Genomic DNA, 23,198 nt, shown 5'->3' with positions numbered 1-23,198 from the left:
TGTGAGCTGACCAACTTCAGTGGAACTGCGGCAAAACCGGTGATTTCTTTACAAAAACACTCCAACAAGAAAATAAGAGGATAAAGGAGCTTGATTCAGCAGCAAGTGAAGAGGACGAACTTAGACCCAGAGCTCCTCTCACTCTTGTTATGAGAAACAGAGGTGACTGGATGTGGTTTAAGTAACGTCTTTTACTGCTTCACCTGTTTTGCGAGACCTAAAACATCTCCCTGAAAAATGCAAACAGCGTGAAAGTTGCCACAGTCACAATGAGGCTACATTATAGTTGCAGGCTACAGGATTGGCATATTGTGTGTTGTGCTGTTTTTGTTGAGTCAGGCTTTAGTTTGTTCACACACACCCCACCCATTCAACACATAACTGAGCCCTGCTGCATTGATATGTTGCTTTATTTTTTTGAACATTTATTAATGTCAGCTGATCATATCAACAAAGCAAAATCAGTAAACACAGACCTATTGATGGCATAGTTTTAAAAAGCTCTTGACGGGCCTGTGTTGACCACAAAGAATAAACATGCCAGTCAGTGCAGCTGTATCCTTCTCTATATTTATCCCTTTTTGCCGGTTGCACAAAGAAACAAACTTCTTTAGGCTGCGGCCACAGTCATTTTTCAGCCTTACTGCTCTTTCAGAAGTGGTTTATTTTCAACTAAACTGAATAAAACGGCAAATTTAGTTTACAAGTAGACAAGACCAACCTAACTCATTCCACTGCTAGGAAGTGTTGATCCATTCTGGCTATTTTTTGTCAGTGTGCCATGCACCAACATGCATATTTTGAACAGGCATGCAACATCGTTACTAGTCTACAATACAATACTAATGCCATATCTGTTGAGGGATAAAAGATAATTTATATGTATATGCTCAAATGAAAAAGATAAGGTTCGATAGACTTATATGGTAAATACGGACAATAAAGGATAATGGTTAGATAGATTAGATTGAAATAAGAGTGGCTGTAGAGTCACTAAAGGAGACACATTCAAAGTGCATAAGATACAAGGCCTGAAATTATTAACAAAGTGCTCCATACACTATTTTCTGTTCTTTCAGTGTTTTCTTTCTGTCTGTTTTGTTTTATAGTGGTGCATGCTTTTCAGAAAGCATTTCCCCCATCCTAATGCTTGACCTAAAACACAACCAGATTATTCAGGTTTACTCTGTCTTACGCTTGACATCCGGTTGGGGTTAATGAAATCCCAAAAAATTAAGAATTGAATGATAATTATTGAGTAAGGCTGCATTTTTCCTGCAGGCATACAGAATAACAGAATGTGCCACTTGTTGTTTCATGACACACTGTCTTATCTCATGTCCTAAAAACGAAACAAGATGCTGTATAATGAATCATTGTTGAGCCGTGGTGAGGTGCATGATATTAAATTCATATGACTGCTATAAAGACAACCAGCATTGCTCATCATTTTCTGTCAACTCTTCAAACTCCTCAGTCTGTTGCTGGCTTTGTTAATACTGCCCCATGTCTATTACGTGTTGGCTTTGAGGGGAATCCTACAGGGAGTTTGTAACCCAAATTGAGATCCTCGAGGAGACAGAGAACATCTGGTCTGCACTCAGTCCAAGTGCTTCTCTGCACACAGAATTTGACAGTACATCATCATGGAGAACACCAGAGCCAATATCTGACAAGAGAAAAGGAGGTTTAGGGTAAATATAATTTCAGATCAAATTAAACACACACACACACACACACACACACACACACTCACACACACACACACACACACACACACACACACACACACACAAATAGGACAGCTCTGGGGGCAATTTTGCATCCTTGTCAGACAAATACTACAGAATCTAATGCGTGTGAATAAATGTGTTAAGCTTAATAATATGTTGCATGTGAGGTTTTATGGGCCTACGAGATGGGAAAACAATCACTTTCAGAAGGAATACAATTGACATGAATATGTGGAAAACGTTTGAAATATAAAATCAAGTAAATATTGGTGACAAGTACCTGTACAACACCAATACAGACTCCAAACACCAGGACTGAGGGTATGTTAATGAGCAGCCACTGCCTGGCCTTCTGATAGCACGGCTGCAGGGGAAAAACAGAGATTCAGTGCACGAGGGGGTTGAGCCGCAAGGAAGCTCACAAAGAAAGGAAAAGGTATTGCAGAAGAAGAATAACATGAACAGATGAAATGCACAGATAAGTGAGGGGTAGAATGATTGCAAGTAATCATAGAAAATCATAGTAAAGGAAAACAGGGTGACGCACTGAGGGACTCTTTCAATTCAATTCAATAAGCTTTATTGGCATGACATTTACATGAGTTGCCGAAGCACAAATACAATATTGAAGACAATCAAAGAAACAAATTCCTAATAAGTACTTGTAGTACTAGTAGTTACAAGCTGTATCCTGCTTCTCTAGAATCAGAGATACCTGCAAAATGAGGTGTGTGTGTGAGTGTGTGTGTGTCATCAAAGTGATGGTAAATTGTCTGTTGAAGCTGGTTTGGTCTAGACCCAGCATGCAGACACGGTCTCACTAGAGAATATGTGGCAACTGAGGAATGAAGATAGAAATTGTGTTGAGGGTGCTGGGCTTTGACGGCAGGGGACAGGCAGGTGGTAAGCGGAGGGCTCCGGGAGAGTTGATGGCAGGACGGGAGTCGTGACTGGTGGTGGATAATCGAGAGTGAGGTGGCGCTGGCTGGCAGAGCTGAAGCAGTGAGTTACTTGGAGGTGACAAGCTTGGGCGGGGGGCCAACATATGGGACTTGAGCTGGAAGGGTAAGACAGCCGTTCCTTTATTCCAGGCTGATAGTCCGAGGCCGGGAGGGCAGTTCCGGTCAGTGAGGATCTGATTACGGCCGTGGAATGGCATAAGGCAGCCTGTACCTCTTTCCAAACACCACCACTTCTTCTTCCTGGGCTTGGAAAAGGGGTGGTTGATATCCCAATGAAACCATGACGGGGTTGCTGAAGGAGTTATGGGCAATCCATGGTAGGTAGGAGCTCCAGGTGGATTGATTGCGGTGGGTGATTCAGCTCAAAGCCACCTCAAGGTCCTGGTAAACCCGTTCCGTCTGCCCATTTGTTTTCAGTTGGTATCAAGAGGCGAGTTTTGCTGTGAACCCCAGAGCTCAGCAGAAAGTCTTCCACACCTGTGAGGAGAAGTGAGTGTCTCGGTCCAATATAATATCCAGAGGGATGCTGTGGAGTTTGAACACATGTAATACCAGGAGCTCGGGGAGAGAGACAAAATACACAGCCTTGGCAAAACTATCTACTACAGGAATGGAACTGTTGAATCCAGGGAGAGATGCATGAAAATGCATACGTAGGTTAGGGGCTGCTGAAGAGGAGGTGTGGCCCCTCACTGCCCCCTAAGTCACTGACAAGCCTGATCTTTTGGCAGATGGGGACAGGAGGCATGGAAATGGCCGGCTAGTAAATCAAAAAATAAGCAGAGGAATTCCACATAAAAACCTTATAAAATGAAATCAACCTCAGCAAAAATACAACAAAACAGGTACTGTAAATGTGGACTCTGAAACCTAAGATCTCTTCCATCCAAGGCTCTCTAAGTAAATGAATTAACCTTTAATGACTTATTACTGGACTTCATGTCATTAATTAAAAACTCCCTTTCCAGATTTCTATCTGACAGTTCTGTAGCTAAATTTAAAGAAACAATTCCATTGACATTTAACTCAATACGATGCCTCAGTAAAGTAGAGGAGTCCCTTAAAACCAGTGATCATCTTTTCAGTAGTACTGCAGACTCACTATGAGTATCACTCGTTAGACTCCATAGCACCTCTAAAAAAGAAACTTATAAAACATAGGAAAGTAGCTGCTTGGTACACGCATGAAATCTCATTTGCAGAAATCTCAGAAGCAGCAAATAATCCTGTTGTATATCTAGACGGCTTCTCTTAGATCAACCTTTATCAGCAAACTTTAATTATCTCTTCTTCTAAACCAGAAACTTGCATTTTACTGATATGTAACATATTTCTAAAGTCATTGAGAAATTTGTCACTTATCAGCTGTGGGACTCTCCAGAACAATTGTTACAAGTGGGCAGTCTATGTCGCTGGAGATCTATGGCGAGGATAGAGTGCTGGTGTGCCAAAACATGGCATGTGATAAGATAGAACTCAGCAGTGTGACAGCAGATGAAGCCCGGTGGCTTTAACAGGATCAGGAAACCGACCGAACTGACTGCCTGTCCTGCTGGTATCCTGCCTGCCAGACAGGTAACAAATGCAGGCACGCTGATCGGTTGCTTAGGACAAGCAGAGATGCTGGAAATTAGTGAGTCAGCATCATGCACAAAACAGAGCTGAGCTATAAATACTCCCATGGAGCCGGACAGTATAATCTGGCGATGAGTGGAGGGATGACAGGGTTCTATGTCAGTATCACAGGCAGCATTAGAGACATCCCGCAACAGCCATGTGTGTCATAATGCAGTCTTGACAAAACACAAATTGCACGCTCCCAGCGTTGATTTGCGCACCACAGAGAACATTCTTGGGGACTTCCTCTGTCTCCACAGTGCCCGTCACATTAGCTGGGTGAGGCCAATTCACAGGCATATCTTTCCTCTGGGGCAGATCCTCCGGAGACCATCATGGCACACACCACCAGCAGAATGTCTACCTTCATGGGTCTGCACGGAGGAATGACAGCAGGAGATATTTGAGCTTCAGTTTCATGTTTTTCCCCCTGTTCTTTCATCTGCGGGGCTCTGGCTACTCCATGACTCACTCTGTACCGAGTGTTTTGACAGAGTGATTAATCTTGTGTGCATGCTTGCCCTACTCTACTCGTCATTTTAATGTTACGCCAGTGACACACCAGAGGCGGAAGCACCACGAAGCGTCAATTCTTGTGCGAGCAGCCGCCTGGCAGTTCACACCGGAAGCACATTTCTTCGCGCCGGTCAACCCGCGGTTCTGCTTCTTCCACTACTTTGTTATCATACATATAGTAGGAGTATGTAGGGGGTTTGGGGGTTAATAATGATGGTCTTCACAAATGACTGACTTACGCAAGCCTTTAGCCACCCCACCTTCTCTCTCTCTCTCACACTCTCTCAGTCTGTCTGTCTGCTTGTGTGTGACACAACTGACAAATGTGTGGAATAAGTACATAATTAAAAAAACAATTACAGTGGATGGGCAGATGGGGAAATTTCATCATGTGGGGGGATCTGGGAAATTAAAACCCCAGGAGGACAGCAGGAGAATAAAATGTATAGGATGCATATTTGATCATTTATGTTATATATAATATATAATTTATATTGTTTACAATCAATTTGAAGTGTGTTTTCTGATTTGCTCATGGTAATCGGAAAAAATAGAACAAACGCCAAAACAACCCTCGCAGACCATTTTCGTTAGAGTTGAAATATACACACTGCTCCAAAAAATTAAGGGAACACTTAATTGTCACAGTACAACACCAATTCAGTTACACTTCAGGGATATCAAATTGTCCATTTACGAAGCACAAGTGATTGTGAATCAATTTCACCTGCTTTGGAGCAAATGAAAATGACAACAGGTGCAATGGAGAAACAAAAGCAAGACCCCCAAAGAGGAATGGCTTTGCATGTGGTGGCCACAGACAATTGTTCTCTCCTTATACTTCCTGACGGATTCTTCTCTGTGATGGATTCTAAATCCTGACTGAATGTTTTCCAACAAACCTTTACTATCTAAGTAATCACACAGCTGGTTAGCAACATCTTTTCTAGAATTTTGGAAATGAAGGGCAGGTTTATAATTAGCTTAAACCTCTGGATCAAGAGTAGGCTCTTTAAGCAGAGGTTTAATAGCAGCTAGCTTAAAAGCTTGTGGTACGTAGTCTGTTAACAAAGACATGTTAATCTGATTTAAAATGGAACTGTCAATTAGAGGAAAAACGTCCTCAAAAAGTCTAGTTGGGACAGAGTCTAACTGACAAGTAGTTGGTTTAGGTGATGAAACTAATGAGGCCAGTTCAGGAAGATCAATAGAAGACAAATGGTTCAAACATAAATCTGGTGCTACAGGTGGTTCTATGGTTTCAGGACTACACAATGTATCTGTGCTATTCATGGGGAGGAGCTGGTGGATTTATCCCTGATGGTTATAATTTTAATTTTGAAAAAGTTAATGAAATCATTGCTTCTCAGGGTTAGAGGAATAGATGGGTCAGTAGAGGTGTGACTTTCTGTCAGCCTGGCTACAGTGCTGAAGAGGAACCTGGGGTTGTTCCTATTTTCTTCTATTAATAATTAATAATAAGAGGTTCTGGCATTTCTAAGTGCTTTCTTGTAATTCATCAGGCCAATCCTTCCAGGCTAGGTGAAAGTCATATTGACTGGTGGAATGCCACTTCTATGATGTCTGTTATAAAACACATGTTTGAGATTTATACCACGGAGCTGATCTCCTCTGAGTTACTTCTTTTTTAGCAGGGTGACAGCGTCAAGGATTGTTTTTAATGAGGCTGCTGCATTATTAACTAAGTTATCAACTAGTGTGGGAGTGAAGTTTTGATAACTTTCCTGTATTGTACTGACACATGGCTGAGAGGTAAGTGTAGAAGGAAGCAGTTCTTTAAATTTCTTCACAGTTTTATCAGATAAACACCGACTATAATAGAATTTCTGTCCAGAATCAGTGTAGTCAATAATTCTAAATTCAAATGTAATTAAAAGATGGTCAGACAGAAGAGGGTTTTGGGGAAATATTATTACATTTTCAACGTCTATGACATATGTCAGAACACGATCAAAAGCGTGGCATAGATTTACACGTAGTCCATTTTTATTTTAAACTGCTACTTTGATTTTTATGTAAAAGTATCTCATAATTTAGTCTTTTTATCACTTAATTCTGACTTTTTGTCTCATAATTTTGACGTGTTATCTCATAATTATTAGATGTACAGGTGCTTTTACTCATCTTCCCATTCATCAATAGTGATGGAGCTTTTTATTTTGCTACAGTGTGGACTTTGATCCACGTTACTCTATGCAGCGTGGTTTAACTTCCTGGTCCGAGGATACAATACACTCGGGACCTCCTGCTGCAATGGAATACACCAAATCAGATGACAGTGTCAACGCCAGATGTTCAGCTGCCCGATTGGATTCGTAGAGATATCTGCGGGAACTTGATGGGTTTGCAGGGAATTAAAAAAAGGAAGGGAGGGAGAATGGGAGGCATCAGGTTGTGACTAAGGAATTGGCAGCTCAATCACTTTCTCCTGCCCTCTATGATTCTTGGGAAAACACAGTCCCTGTGGAATACACTCAACGAATTGCAGAGGAATGTTCACTTCCTCCAGGACTATAGAGACAGCTGCCTCATGGCTTTTACAGAGTCGTGTTTTACCGATTCGGATTCAGACAACGATCTGTTTATGGATGGATTTGGAACTCCATTTCGTCAGGAACGGAAGGCAGAAGTGACAAGAAAATCTCGTGGTGGGGGCGTGTGCCTCTACGCCAACAAGTGCTTTATGTGGCTCCGAAGGGTTCTGCTTCCATGGATTGCTATACCTTTGGGTCCTAATATAGAAACCTAACCTAAACTTACGATCATGTTATTAATCAATGGTGTCTGATCATGCCTGCGTGTTTCCTGGTCAGTTTAACACTGAGTCCTGCTAGTCACATCACGCCTCGTGTTGTACTGAGCACAACATGTTGATGAGTCATTTTTTCATGATGTTTAAATGCAGGCTCATAAACTCTGTAATTAAACAAACACTAAGTCACTTCATGAACTGATCACGTCCTGATAACTAGTGATGAGTGTTTATTAGTGAGAGAAGGTACTGTCAAGGTTTTGACTGTCTAATAAACTTCATAAAAGTCATATCTATAGATATATGAGAGCAGCTGTGGAGGCGTGGCAGAGTATTTCAGATACTGTGAGTATAGATTGTAAATTTCCAGATCCACAGCCACAGTTCTGCAATGGTAACTGCATAATCATCATGGGAGTTTGGGCAATGTAGGCTGAAAAATACTATACGCAGTGATCAGTCATAACCATTTGTGGCGAATATTTTCTGACTCGATTGTTGTAAATTGTTGTGTGCAGGCCTTCAGATATACTATGCATCTGACAAAATGAAAACGGACCCTTGGTGCCCTAATAAAGCCCCCCCTTTTAGCTGGAGAACAGACCAACCTCACTCCATCCGTCAACACACTGGTCCATCCCAACAGAGCAGCAGGATGAAGGTAGCGTTCCATTCAGCACATCATACCAGTCTGTTTTGTTTGTTACTCCACAGCATTTGAACTGGAAGAGACAGTAAGATACAAGGAAAGAAATTTAGCTTGAAGCAAAAGTTTAGTCAGGAAGACTATCTTATTTGATGAATTATTTGATTTAGGGGATAGGAACACAGGTCCAAAACCCACATGGTCAGTTTTGTACCCAAAATAGAGCTAAATAAAAAAGGTAGATACCTGCTTATTTTAGCACTTTTAGCCTTCTTATTATGTCGCATACACAGTGGAGGTTTTAGGCACGGGCGAACCAGGCAGTCGCCCGGGGCGGCATTTTTTCATGTCACGTGGGCGGCGGCACGAGCACTTAGAAAAAAAAAATCATCTGCGCCGCAAAACGGTTTTCTATTATGTATCATGTCACAGTGTGTGGGAAATTGGCGCCCCCTGCAGCTGCTGCAGGCGCCACTGCAGCTGAGAAGGTGCCGCACGGTGCACAGAAGCTGTGTAAGAAGGGGAGGGGCGGGTGGGGGACAGTTCACCTCTGGGTCTCCCAAATAGAAACGGACAAGGGGGGTACGTGTAGTGCAATACACTGGTTTTATTGCAAAGGTCAGGTTTTAGTTTGTGTTTGTGTTTTCTGTTCTGAGTGCAATAGTGTAATAATTCAATTTTCTTTAGTATGTTTTCAAATTTGTGTGATGAAGGATTTGTGCTATTTAGAATATTTATTCTATATTTTATTTGTATATTGTTCATTCTTAATATTTTACTTTATTGTTGTTCTCTGCTCTTGTTAAAAAAAAATTATATATCAGATTGTATATATTTGCCACTTTTTGTATATAGTGTCTATTTATTTAAGTTCTGATAACTTGTACTGTTTTGTGCAGAATTGCCTCACGTATATAGTTATAATAAAAAACTAGCTAACTTTTTTTTTTTTGGGTGGTGGTGGTGGTGGTGGTGGGGGGGGGGGGAGCTCGGAGGGTATCTCGCCCGGGTAGTAACTCAACGTAGAACCGCCACTGCGCATACAACCTGTCCTATCGATATCACATCAGAGACCATGCACTGTTTGCATAAAAGTGCTCACCATTTTCTGCACATTGTCCCAGGATTTTTTCAGTCCAGGTTTTGATTTATAAATCTTCATACCTTCCTTTAATTCATCTTGTGCTTTGGAATCCAGCTAAAACAGAGAGAATGGTAGAAAGAGACATTTAATTATCCAACCGTTATCCATACTTGCTAATTTATTGAAGGGACGCAACTGTGGCATATCCAAACTGGTAGTGGGCAGGAGGTAATGTACACCTCCACAGTTCACACTTCGACTGGATAGACATGCAAATAGTCAACCAGATCACATTCACGTTTCTTCGGAGGCTTGTGTTGTTTGGGACGTAGCCACTATGGGCGCTGTGCACAGGAACCACCCAGCCTGTCATACAGATGTAAATAACAGAGCAGTGCAACACAACACAACCTACAGCAACTAACTTTATTTCTACATTTAGAGATGGTCATTCACCATGTTTTTTACCTAACAGTATTAATTGTAAAATTAACAATTAAAACCTAATGTCACATTTCCCAACAGCCGTAGTTGTACTACGTCGTAATCCTGCGACAATGATGTACTTACCAGCACAGAGAAAATGTGCCAAAACACACACACACACACACACGTTCATTCAAACTCTAAATTAGATTTTATAATTAAAGAGCAGAAAATGTGTAAATTATTTCAGAAGTTATCATTTATATTAAGTCTTGGGGGAATATGCAGAGTGCATTCAACCAATGCACACTCCCCAGTTATAACTCAGAGTAGCCAGCCTTGAAAAGTTCACACTATAGGTAATTGAGAGTTTGCAATTAACCTGCATGTCTTTAATTATGGTAGAAAGGTAAAGCAGAAAGGACTCTAACTTTAACTCTAAACCCATGAAGATGTAGGAAGAACTTTGTGTTTCCCCTGTAATCACAAAAATCCATCATCCTCCAAACAAGCAGCTTGGATGGAAAAATGGAGTTTCACCATCATGCATATTTGATGGTGTATCTATCTGTATACTGTGATGTATGCAACTGCATCTGTAAGTGTACTGTAACTGCTGAAATCAAACCCTAATAAATCAGTATCTGATTTAGTATTCTATAAGTGCTTTACATTACAGTTTGCTTTCACCATTTCAAACACCCATTCAAATAACACTTGTTGCTCATTCCAGTTCACACACAGACATTTGGGCCAGTGTCTTGTCCCAGGACACATTGACATGTGGACTGGAGCAGCATTGAAATACAAACAATTTCTTAAGAAAATATTTGTCAAAGGCGAAAAGTGTTAATTCCAGTCAAGGTGAGTGAGCTTATTGGGATATTGTAATCATTAAGAGCGGGGAGGTGAAGTCAGACCCAGATAAGGTTCAGACAGTGACAGTGTCCGAAACCAGTCTTACTAAAAACAACTACAGCAGTTTATTTGTTTTTAACTTTTGCTTTTTAGAGACTACAGTTGAGTGGCAGTTCTGCTTACATCCTACTCCACTCCTTTTTCCAGAGCTGGCCCTTTGCCATGCTGGGACTTGATATTTTTGAGAACACACCTCTGAAGGAGCTCTGTCTTGATCTTACACCATCCTTTTTATCTTCTGCTGCTGTTGCAGTTGTTAAAATGTTGATTAGATCTTTAATGAGGGAGGTCCACCAAATGCAACCTCGCCCTGGTAACATTCTACCAAACAGACTCTTATTCTCCAAAGCTTTGCACTTTGTGGTTCTTCTGAAACTCCCTATAATGCTTTTGACTTTTGAAAGCTGCCTTTTGCCACTAATCCATCTTCTCTGAACACAACATTTACCTGGGTGGAGTATGCCTGACTAGTGCTGCCACTTGTACCTACTTATCTGAACACAGCTTTAGGTTAACAACCCCCTTTGTTTTGTCTTAGGGTTGAATGTGGCTCAGTGGGGAGAGCGGGTTGTCCAATAACTGATGGGAGTTTGAAATCCATCTCCCCTATTCCCTGTGCCAAAGTGTCCTTGAGCATACTAAACCACAAATTGCCCCTACTGCTTTGCCGGCAGTGTATGCTTGACCTATGATAGAGAAAGTGCTGCACATAGATGCACTGTATGAATGTGTGTGTGGGTAAATGGAAAAACGGGTAACCAGGACTGCAAAGCACTTTGAGTGGCCATCAAGACTGCAGAAGTGCTATAGAAATACAGGCCATTCACATGGTCCATGAGAATTCAACCCAAATGCAACTACCTGATCTGTGTATTGAATTAATCAAAGGTTCCTTCTGCCGCAGGCAATTCCCCGGCTACATTTTCTGAATAATTTTTTTTAAAAATCACAAAATATGGCCTGATCTTCATGTAAGTCCTAAATACAGACAAACAAAATGTGTTTAAGCTAAACCAATATTGTCTTTTTGGATGCTGAGGGAACAAGAAGGTGAACCCTTGGAATTACTGTATATCAAAGTGGATTAAACCTGCACATTGTTAAGGAGGTTATTCTTTCTATGGAGCTGCTTCAGCCTCAGATGAGTGGGTTAAAGTCTGGGCTCTGACTGGGCAGTCCAGCAGGTGGATTTTCTTTGTTTGAAGTAATACTGTAGTATATTTAGGATCCAGCTGCATCACCCAACTTCTACTGAGGTTCAGCTGGTGAACAGCCACCCTGACATTATCCGGTGAGATGATAAACTTGAAAATCAAGTTGTTGTCAAAAATTTCTAGGCCCAGAGGCAGCAAAGCCCCAAATCATGAGGCTCCCTCTACGAACACATAATAATACTAACTGTATTTGTATAGCACTAATCTAAACAAAGTTACAAAGTGCTACACAAGAAAAAACCCATGACAAGAAGAAGAATACATTATAATAAAATCAATTCAGTTAAAAGTTTTTGGGCCACAGAGCAGTTTAAACTGAACTCTGTGAGACTGGTTGTTGTAATGATAATAATTGTACCTTGGTGTCATCATCAGCCTATTAATCACAATAATGTTAAAGAGGCTAAAGGTAAATCTGACTGGCTACTAGCTTGTATGGCAGTGCTATCCCTGCATTTAAGGTTAAACTAAAAACTTTTCATTTTGACAAAGTCTATAGTTAGTTCTGGATCAGGTGAGTCCTGAACCATCCCTTAGTTATTGTGCTATAGATCTAGACTGCTGGGGGAACTCCCATCATGCACTGAGCAATTCTGCCCCCCCCCCCACATTTATTTATTTGAATACATGTCAATAACTGTTTCTTTTTTTCTCCCATAGTCCATCTCTCTCTCTTTCTCTCATTGCAGGAATCTCTGACTCCAGAACTGCAAGAGAACAACTATTATTATTAACAACAATTTTTATTAGTAATTACTTCTACTATATGAATTGTCTTAAGACCAGCTTAAGGGAATGTCTTCAAATTTGGTACAGACATTTACTAGGCCTCAAAGACGAACTGGAGATCAACGGTCAAGGCCTCATGTTCCTGTGAATGTGATATATCAAGACTGCTCATAGGGAATTTCATCACATTCACTTTGAATCATGGATGACCTGATATAATTGACTGGTCAAAGGTCTCTGTGCCTTGTGAATGTAGTATCTCAGGAACATCTTAAGCTAATTCTTTCAAATTTGTCACACATGTTCACTTGGACTCACTGATTAGATTTCAGTGGTCAAAGGTCAATGTCATGGGGGCCTCAAAAAACATGTTCTCTTGAATGTGATACCTCAACACTGACTTGAGGAAATATCTTGAGCTTTTAATCAAACCTGACTCAAAGATCAAGTGATTACATTTCAGGGGTCAAAGGTAAAAGTCACAGTGGCCTTATATGAATATGGAAGAAAAAAATACTTTCAATTATATAGACAGAAACTGCTCTGGTTGGTGGAGGCATACAAGCACAGTGTGGTAATTCTAGTTTTTTTAATTTTATTCTCATTCAGTCTTATTTTATTATTTGCTTATTCTAATCAACCCTTATTTATTGGACCAAGGTCAGGGTTAGGGATTTTACTATCTCATCGCTGTGCACATTACACTGGAACATGTATATATACGGATATATAACAACCCTTGAACCTTAAACTTGTAGATGGTGAGCTCACCTTGTCATGGAAGATGTGTATAACCAACACTAGAGTCACCTCTGTCAGGACAAGGAGCAAAAGGATCACAAAGAACTGCAAAACAGAGAAAAGCTGTTGGACACTGGCACTACAGCACAAGACAAAATAGTTTAGACTATCTACGCTGAGATGTTATACTAAAATTAGAATATCTGAACTTGAACTACAGCAATCATCTCTGACCACCTTTGCTGCAAGTCATTGCTCATCTCTCTCTTTTATTGTTCCATGGAATCTCTCTACTGTTGGCTATGCAATGATTCCCAAAAATGCCTCAAAAATTATAAGTCAAAGAAAGAATTATGTAATGTAGACTCCTCACCATGAACAACAGGCAGCGCTGCTCCTTAAGGGCCCCAAGACAACCCAGGAAGCCAGTGACCATGGTAATGCCACCAGCGACTAACAGCAGATTGGCAGCGGAGAGGGATGGAAAGGACAGAGGAAGAGAGGAAAACTCTGCCTGTGTGAAGGACAGCCATACTCCAACTCCAAATAAGCCACATCCTCCTAGCTTTTCAGGGAGTGTAAAATCAAACCAGCGTCAAAATGCAGCATTATTCACAATGCAGTGATGAAAATGATGTGTCAAGAATAGCTTGGTAAATCCCATGAACACATATGGCAACTTTGTTGGATTGACTTGTGCAAATACTAACCCAGAAGATAAGGTTTAAGACAAACATCAAATATTTGACACAGCACAAACACCTCTGAGACACCGACATTCTGCAAAAGAAAGAGTGAAACAGGCCATTAAACACACTACATATTTAAGAATGCTTGTGCATCACTAGTGATTTCAAAGATATGTTTTGTCTGGAAGATGTGCAATATCTACTGTATTTTCATTTAAGTATCGATCAATTAAACAACTTTATGGATTTGCTGTGCTGTGTTTTGGGTTTCCTGAGTGAGGGGGAGCAAGTCTACATATTGAAAATGTGTATCATCATAGATCATGGATCTTCAAGTCCAAAATTACAACTTTGTTTCAGAGAACTGTAAAGAGAGCTCCTTCTGTTCTTTCAGTTTCTCTACTTTCTTTGGGTGCAGAGATGTGTTCTGGTCCTGTCACATAATAGTGAAAATCAGCAGGCTCCTGAGCACTGCTGAAGCAACTTGATGATGTCTCTTTGCACAGGAAGAAGACTGTAGGTGATAGGAAGTGGTCAATTCACAGACAGTGGAGGAATAGTTACAGCCATTAACAGTATGTCCATGTGAACATTGTTTAAGAAGTACTATTAAAAGTACCATTTAAATCCAGAAACATTCATCACAGTCAATATTGTAATAAAAACATCCTAGATCCTATGTATTCTGCTGATTTAATGTGACCAAACCTATCTTGCACTTCTTCTGTGAAAATGTGAAAATAAAAACACATGAAATTACTAGTGCCTCACGCTGCCCCATGCTTATTTGCACATCTCATGTATTTTTATGTGTTGTGAGTCTTTCTGCAAATGCTGAGTTGACTTTGTTCTTTATTATACACAATTTGACAAACACATGTCTACAGGATCAGTCATGTGAGGGAACTAAGGTTTGAAGGTAATGACCGTACAGGGGAAGAGTCTGGACTCTAACCTCTAACCTTCCAGATTAAGAGGGTGGGGGCCTGACACCTGCGAATCAGAGCCCACCCACCACTGGGATCACATCAGGGTTCAAGTTATGTGGGAGCCATTGGAAGCTGAGCTCCGTTAAAGGGGGTATAAGTACGCAATAAGCAGTAAAATCCCACATCTGTAGGGCTCGCTAAAACATTCCAAACAAACATGATTTTAATCACAAATAATGCAGTTAATGAGTATTATTTGCCTAAAGACAAATGGAAATAAATTCCAACAGAACAACAGAGCAATAAATGCACTTTACCACCAAGTCCCTATGTGTGCAGTCAGGAATCCCTGGTAAGGCAAGATGCCAACATAGCTGCATAGCCTTTGGCTCTGTTCTGCTAAGCTACCCTACCCCCATGCCACAGAACTGGATTAAACTTAGCTAAAACAGTCTCAGAAAGTATAATTAATTAACATGTCGCAAGACCCAAACCAAATTCCACTTTTTTCATCAAGACAATCTAAAAAGAACTTGACAGAGGACAAGATGGATGCACAAAACAAGAGCTGTACCTGATGACACACAGTCTGAACTTGCCAGCATGAATAGTCTGTTGCAAGGGATAGCAGCAGATGTGAGCAGCATGAAAACAGGCCTGGAAACACTACAAACCACTGTAGAGAAACTCTGAACATGGATGTCAGAGGCTGAAACCAGGATTTCTGACCTCATGGATGCTAGCAATAGCCGAGGGGCTTGCATAGACTATCAGAATCAAACGGGAAGTCAAATGGCAGGGCAACAGGATCTCCTATTTCCAGGATCTCTCTCTAGATGATCTTCAGCAACGTAAGAAGTTTGACAAAGTGAAGAAACAGCGCCAAGCGTGAGGGATATCATGCTCCATGCTGGATCTCACAACTTTTAAAATCTCCTCGAACAACAGGTCCCACACCTTCACCTCGTCAGATGGGGAAGTTGACTTCCTTGCAGCGCAGGACTAAGTACCGGGACTGTGATTGGAACTGAACTGTTAATGGCCATATACAAGGTATGTCCGCTCTAAAGCTCCAGATTTATAGTGTGAAATGTATATATGTGTGCACATACTGTACATAGAGCTACTATATTGGAATGTGTGTCTTCTTGTTTAATTATTATTGTTAAACTTGCTTTTTTTTAAACTCATTATTATTATTATCATTAATATTTTCTTCTGGAAGACACAGTTATATTTAATTGTGGCTGACAGAATGAAAGTTGAGGGTGGGGAAGTTCATAGCTGTTTTTTCTTTCTTTTGTGTCTATGAATTGTTAAAAAGTGTTTGGTTATGTATAAGAACAGGGCAGGAGCTCTTAAATCATTTCCTGGTAGATATCTCTAATTATGCAGCTAATTATACATTTAGTAACATATTGTGGGTGAATTGGTTGGATTGACATCATAAAATGTGAAGGATGTAAACTCAACCATTGAAAGGAGGACGATTCCATTATAGTTTAAACAAAAAAATGTTGATCTGGTTTTCCTGCAGGAGACTCACTTGGAAAGGAGGACTCTTTACTATTGCAAAGAGGTTGGGTCTGGAAAGTTTTCTATAGTGCCAGGTCTTCTAGTCAGAGGAAAGTCGACATTTTAATACGGAAAAATCTCAAAATACTTAAAAAACAGTCAGATGATGAAGGGAGATTTGTAGCCAAGAATGTTAAACTAGTATTAAATGTACTTTGATGAACAGAAATGCTCCAACAGCAGACTTAACTGGTTTCTTTGTAGACACACAGTTTGGAAACTGATATATAGTATTAGGTGAGACTAACAAGGTTAGGGACCCTACAGTTGATAAAACTTGTACATGGGATATTACAAGAACTTCACAGACAAGGAAAGCAATTGATACATTGGAAGGTGTATCAGATTTAGTAGATTTTTCCACCCCTCAGACAAGGAATTCATTTTTTTACTTTCACCCACATATTTCTTATTCAAGGATAGATTCTTTTCTTATCTCAAACTCACTTATCTCTATTACTGAAATAACCTCTGTAGGCACCATCTTATTATCACATCAGACAATGGTGGGAAAGGCTCTACGTTTTGGCTAATTACTAAGATTTCTACCCACTAGGTGGAGATTTAACTCATCCCTTCTCATGGATGAGAAATCCCTGGAATTTGTTAAAAATTAAATATTGGATTACTGGCTGAAGAATGAAGACTCAGTGTCAAATTCAGCCGTGGAGTGGGATGCGTTTAAGGCTGTCATCAGAGGTTGACTTAATCAACACTGTCCATATCTGAAAAAGAGATCTGTTCAACATCTCCATGAACTAGAGGTGGACATAAAAAAAAAAGGTAAAACATACACTGTACCCAATCTGACCACTTCACTCTTCTTGAACTAAACAAATTAAAAGCAGAATATTGCATGCAGAAGAAATTTGAATATACATTACGGTTGAACTAAACACAAATATTATGAACAAGACGCGAGAGCCAGGAAGCAGTACACCCAATCAATTATACCAGCGATACACAATGATAGAGGTGAACTGAAGACAACTACTTCTTATTTCCAGAACTGAAATAAAGGACAAATTGGAACAGGGTTGGTAATTTAAAAGGTAAACATCATGTTTTTATAACTTTTTGAGAGGTTCTCAGCCACCCAGTTTTGAAGGTCTTGAGAGATGCTGGGAGAGTGATATAAGGGGAAAGATATCTTGTGAAACATGGGGGGAAATTATTGGATAATGGTTTAAATTATCAAAGAAAATGCAGACATCCATGTTTAATTATAAAATGTCAATAGAACTTACTGGACCCCAAGCAAATTGGAACGGTTAAGACATATAAACTCTGACTTGTGTTGGAGAGGAGATTTCACTTGTTGTACCCTCTTAGAAATGCTATATTTATGCCCCATGATAGACCCTCTATGGTCTAAAATTATCTTTCATCAATACAGTGATGTCCTCTTCACTGGTTGGGAGTGCCACCAAAAGGAAGTGGTTTGAATGTTCATCAGACTTCATGCAGAATAGCTCTCATCACTGGATGCAGGATAGTGCTCCAACATTGGAAAACTAAAGGAAATATATCAGTGAAGGAGTAGTTTGATTAAATGGCGAAAATCTCCTATGAAGGCTGTGTTACAAGCCTCATCTCTAATATGCATCAGGAGACAGATAGAACAGCTAAACTCTATAAACTGAGATTTTATCCATATTACTAAGACACTGACAACATCTCCCAGTATGTGCCCTGTAATACCAGGTTCAGTGAGGAATGTGTGGTTCCCACCAAGAAAACTTTGTATCACCAGGTAGAGTAAAGCACAGCTGAACAGGAAGAATATGGTTTTAATTGAGGGGGGGAAACAAGGGAGATAAAATAAGCCTGACCGATCACATTGAAATTCACCTGTTACAGCAGCAGATAGCCTGTGTGAGGTAGACAAGTGAAAATGTGAAATAGTAAAAATAGAATAAAATACAGAAATAAAAATAAAATATTAATAGAGAAGAGAAATAATGCAGGTGGCAGAGTTCCAGACTAGTTTAAGTTTATGAAGGAATTTGTGAGGGAGACCAAAAAGAAGGGAGTTACAGAAATCAATGTGGGATGTAACCAGGGTGTGAACAAGAATGGCAGCTCTGTTGGGTGTGAGGGACGGGTGGAGGCAGATGTCATCCGTATAGCAATGGAAATTGATGTTAAATTTAGGGGAAGATATGGCCAGGAGGAAGTAAATAGATGAAAAAGCAAAGGGGCCCCAGGACAGAACCCTAGGGAACCTCAGTAGTGACCGTCAATGGCTGTAATTTGGAAGATTTGAGTTGCATGAACTGAGTGCGGCCAGAGAAATATCATCTAAAGCAGTCCATCGGTGATGCCAATGGAAGCTAGTCTGTCAATGACAATATGCATGACACTATATTCAGCTATGGGCAGTTCACACACAAACACAGCCGCGCTTTACAGGTATAATAATAGAACAAGGCACTTGAGCATTCTAACATTCACACACACACACACCACAACAAAACAGCAACGAAACAAATAAGTAGGCTAATCCATAAAGGCCATATGCAATGCTAACATACAAACCTTCATCAGAGACCATACTCAAAAACCTCACTCACTCACTCGCTCACACACACACAAAGGCATTGGGCATTATTAGGTCTAATAACAGAATTCATTTAAGACTGCACTCCATTATGCAACTCCTCACTACAGAGACAGACATTCATTTGAATCATGTCTGAAACAAACTGTCAGATATGTAACCTGTATCTGAAAAAGGGACAACTGTCCAGTAGCACCACCACACCAAGATTAAAACAACACACAAGCACACTCAGCAACCTCCGCCATCTCTGGGTTCACCAAAACCAGGACCAAAAAGGACTTAAGACCTGTGGCTTTAATGCCACATGTCATTAAAACCTTCAATAGGCTTGTCTTACAGAACCTCAGGCCCCTGGTATGTGATCACATGGATCTGCTACAGTTTGCATACGACTGACACTTGTCAACGATGCCATCATCTACCTGCCAGAGCATACACACAACAGGAGGAGCCACAAAACACCTTGAGGATCATGTTCTTTGACTTCTCCAGAGCATTTGGCACTCTTTAGCCACTAAGGCACTCTACAGGAAGGGACAGGGCAGGCTGCTCTATCTGAGGTGGCTCAGCACTGGGCTGCTATGAGTCTGTTAGGCAAAATGACAACATAGTGGACAGTTCAATCTCTTTTGCTGTTGAATGCTGGGGAGTTGTCATAGGGAGCTGTTGCACCAACAAAACTGAACAAGCTGGTGAGAAAGGCCAGCTCTGTAATAGGTTTGAAACTGGACAGTGCTGAGGCAGTGATAGAGAAGAAGATGAGAGGAAAAATAAAAGCCATCATGGACAACCCGTCTCATCCCTTTTTGCTGGACTGACACAGCTCAGGATCACGTTAAGCCACAGACTCATTCAGGATTGTGCTTTAAAGAACATAGAAACATCAGAGAGAGCCACATGTGAGGGATCCGTCTCTTAGGATGGACAGAAGTGCAATAGATACCACGTGTAATTGAGAACGTCAGAAAAGTACGAGTATTTACAGCATTGGTTAGAATAAACAGTTTGTAGCATCATGACCCTGGATAAGGCACAGGCACTACGGGGAAAACGCCAAATCAGTAACATGTATTGATGAGAGATTAATGTCTTTGATGTGAGAAGGAGGGAGAAGGAGAAAGGGAAGCTCCATGTGTCACGTGTCCCCCGACATTCTAGACTATAGCAGCATAACTAAGAGCAGGTCTAAAATAAGCCTGGACCAGCTCTAACTATAAGTTTTAACATAAAGGAAGCCTACTCTTAAACATGATTTGAAACTGGGAGATGATTCCACAGGAGAGGAGCCTGATAGCTGAAAGCTCTGGCTCCTACTCTACTTTTAGAAACTTTAGGGACAACAAGTAAGTCTGAATTCTGGGAGCTCTACTATGAGCTCTTTAAGATATGATGGTGCCATATTATTAAGGGCCTTGTAGGTGAGGAGGAGAATGTTCAATTCTTTTCTTGCTATAGCCCGAAGCCAGTGTAGTGAAGCTAATACAGGAGAGATGTTATCTCTTTTCCTGATTCTGGTCTTGAATGACTTACTGCTGGAGCCTGATAATAAGGAATTACAATAATTAAGATATTTTTTGGATTTTTTGTTTTATTTTTGCATCCGTCAAGGTTCAGAGGAGTCATCACCCCGTCCCACTTTATCGCAGTGATTCACTCAGGTCAATTCACAGACATTATACTTGGAGGCCAGGCAGCGTCTCACTCTGACATTTCAGTTCAAACACACACCATACCAGCAGGTATGAAACACTGATATTTCCCTTCCATGTGTTCATTTGTGGATCTTGAGTATTTGATTGATTTGTGAGTCCAACCCCAGAGTTGTTTTGCTCTTTATTTAACAGAAATTGCCATCTCAGTATACATGTGCACATTGGAAGTCTGATTTGTGTCTGATTGAATGGCCTCACACTACTGACCCCACAGAGGAAGTCAAACTGCTGACAGGAAGGAAGTTCCCTTCCCTCCTCAATAAACAGAATTATACTGGTGAAGGCATTTCCCATGACTACAGCAAACCTGTGACGTGCAGGAGATTTCAGAGCACACATCTTCTCCCAACAGAGCCACATATTGCTGATAAAGCCACAATGAGTATGTATGGTAAACATTAGAATTTCATATGTAGGCATTAATACATGAGAATGACAAGAACTACATTATGGATTTTGTAGTGAGTCAATAAAAGTAAAACGAAAACTTTGTTTTTGCATCCTTTGTCTTATTGTTCATGTTTCTATGACCTACTCTTATATGAATATGGTACATGGTTTGTATTTATATAGCGCTTTTCTATGAGCGGCCACTCGGGGTTCAGTATCATGCCCCAGTAGACTTTAGCATGCAGATTGGGAAGACTGGGCTCAAACCTGGTTGGAGGACGACCACTCTATCCCTCAGCCAAAGCTGCCCCTAGTAGTCGAAGGACATGATAAGTAACCTTATCACACTACTGAAATTAATAAATCATTACTTTTCACTTTCTTTAATCAACATTTTATCATAACATTTCCTGTGCTACTGCAACGACTGTCTGAGGGCTGAGTCATATTTAAAGCATGTGCGTCTTTTTAAACAGTTTCTGCTGTCAGTATTTTGCAAGAAATGTTTTCATATTTCCACTTTGGCTTATTTATATAAACTGATAATAAGCATAGGAAGAGGAGGGAAGACCTTGATTCCATTTGAGTTGACAGAAAGATTTTTCTGGAGTTTTCTACCATCCTCATTCATCCATTGTTTGGCTAACTTTCTAATGTGAACCACTAAACTCATCTTGGATGAATCAGAAAGAAAGAAAGACCTTATGAAGGACTGCCAAGTATCCACAGTCTTTTATCTCATTACAGACAAATGTGGTACATTACAATACAATGTAGATTTCATTGGTTAATAAACTTTACAAAGTTTATCTTCTTACTGTATTATTTGCTCCCCCTTTCTCTCACAAATTATATTAACCCTATGATGCCACATCTTTTTTATATGTAAAGAAAAGACCTAACAAGAAAACAACATTTTGAACATGGTACTTCATTAAAGTGGAGATTCTTTGTCTGCAATTCAAAAAAGCCTTACCTGGTGATGAGTTGTCTTGTCCAGGCTCCTCTTTGTAACTACTGCTTCCTTCAGTCCCTGGGTTTGATCTGTGTTCTCAGATCTCCTTCGGAGTGTTCTGTGAACAAGGCTTTATCTTCTTTTTCTGCTCCTCTGTATTATTCGTAACTGGAAGACTGTGTCTGTGTGCCTTCTCCAGTTGTCTCCATCCCCAACTCTGACCCTTACATGTAGGTTCAGAATTCGTTTTGTTCGCTTTTGTAAACAGATCTCTCTCCCTCCCTCCCCCCTACTCTCCCCAATTATTTCCAGATGTCTGTGTTGTTGCCCGCCCATCTGCGTGTTCCTCCCTCTCGTCCCTCCTCCCCCCCACAGGCTCGAAAGCTCAGCCTGTTTCAAATTTCACCTTTTGTCTCTTTGTTCTAGAAACTTTGAGTGCTTCCATAACCTATGTCTTGGTGATTTTCACTTTCATGGCTGGAAAAGCACATATGCACACAACTGCACATAGAACGACAGAAACATTCTTTCCTGACAAAATGGTGGATTTTACCTCTGGTGACATTTGTGAAGAAAATAAAAAGTTGTGGGAACGAGATAATAAGTCGTGGCATCACACCAACGCCTGTGTCGGCTCTCTCTAGACATCTTCATCTGTCTTCTATGTATGACACCACTTTTTCACCTGGAGATGTTTGTTTTCTCTTGGTTTGTTTTTGCGTCTGTGTGTGTTAGAAGCATCCTCACCCCCTCCCACTGGCTCGTGGTGACTCCAGCAGGGGATCCTCCGGATTACTATGAACATTATACCAGGGACATAAAGGTCCAGTGTGTAAGATTTAGGTGAAAAGTGAATTGGCAAAAATTTTATATAAAAAAATCCTAGTATTGTTTTCACTGGTGTATAATCATCTGAATTGTACAAATTATTGTTTTCTTAACCCTAGAATGAGCCCTTTATATTTAAAAACTTTGTATTTGCATCGGGAGCAGGTCCTCTCTATGAAGGCCACCATGTTTTTCACA

General features: G+C 40.5%; 1 protein-coding gene across 2 annotated transcripts; it reads right to left on the bottom strand.

Annotated features, from left to right (window-relative positions):
* Positions 1 to 392: 392 nt before the first annotated feature.
* On the bottom strand, positions 393 to 22,490 carry tspan4b (tetraspanin 4b). Of its 2 annotated transcripts, XM_020102943.2 has the most exons (9): positions 22,194 to 22,331; positions 21,485 to 21,527; positions 14,070 to 14,139; positions 13,733 to 13,924; positions 13,390 to 13,464; positions 9,350 to 9,445; positions 8,210 to 8,323; positions 2,014 to 2,097; positions 393 to 1,669 (listed from the first exon to the last, which is right to left on the bottom strand). In XM_020102943.2, exons 3-9 carry the CDS (start codon positions 14,136 to 14,138, stop codon positions 1,601 to 1,603), a joined length of 699 nt encoding a protein of 232 aa, XP_019958502.1. In that variant the 5' UTR covers position 14,139; positions 21,485 to 21,527; positions 22,194 to 22,331; the 3' UTR covers positions 393 to 1,600. The 2 variants fall into 2 exon arrangements, with proteins under 2 accessions (XP_019958502.1, XP_019958501.1); XM_020102942.2 differs by lacking the exon at positions 21,485 to 21,527 and having other exon boundaries at positions 22,194 to 22,490.
* Positions 22,491 to 23,198: the final 708 nt, after the last annotated feature.

The sequence above is a fragment of the Paralichthys olivaceus genome, chromosome 5 (assembly GCF_024713975.1).
Source record: "Paralichthys olivaceus isolate ysfri-2021 chromosome 5, ASM2471397v2, whole genome shotgun sequence".
NCBI lineage: Eukaryota > Metazoa > Chordata > Actinopteri > Pleuronectiformes > Paralichthyidae > Paralichthys > Paralichthys olivaceus.
Note: the sequence above shows the minus strand (reverse complement) of the source record. Positions and strands in the feature narration are given on the sequence as shown.

What these genes read in the sequence shown, in the direction of transcription:
- tspan4b (XM_020102942.2), bottom strand. Translation starts at nt 14,138, where the DNA reads ATGTCGGTGTCTCAGAGGTGTTTGTGCTGTGTCAAATATTTGATGTTT. An exon ending in AGCGCTGCCTGTTGTTCATG is followed by an intron (nt 13,465 to 13,732) that starts GTGAGGAGTCTA and finishes TCTGTTTTGCAG; the next exon opens with TTCTTTGTGATCCTTTTGCT. An exon ending in GTGTTGACGGATGGAGTGAG is followed by an intron (nt 2,098 to 8,209) that starts GTTGGTCTGTTC and finishes TTTCCCCTGCAG; the next exon opens with CCGTGCTATCAGAAGGCCAG.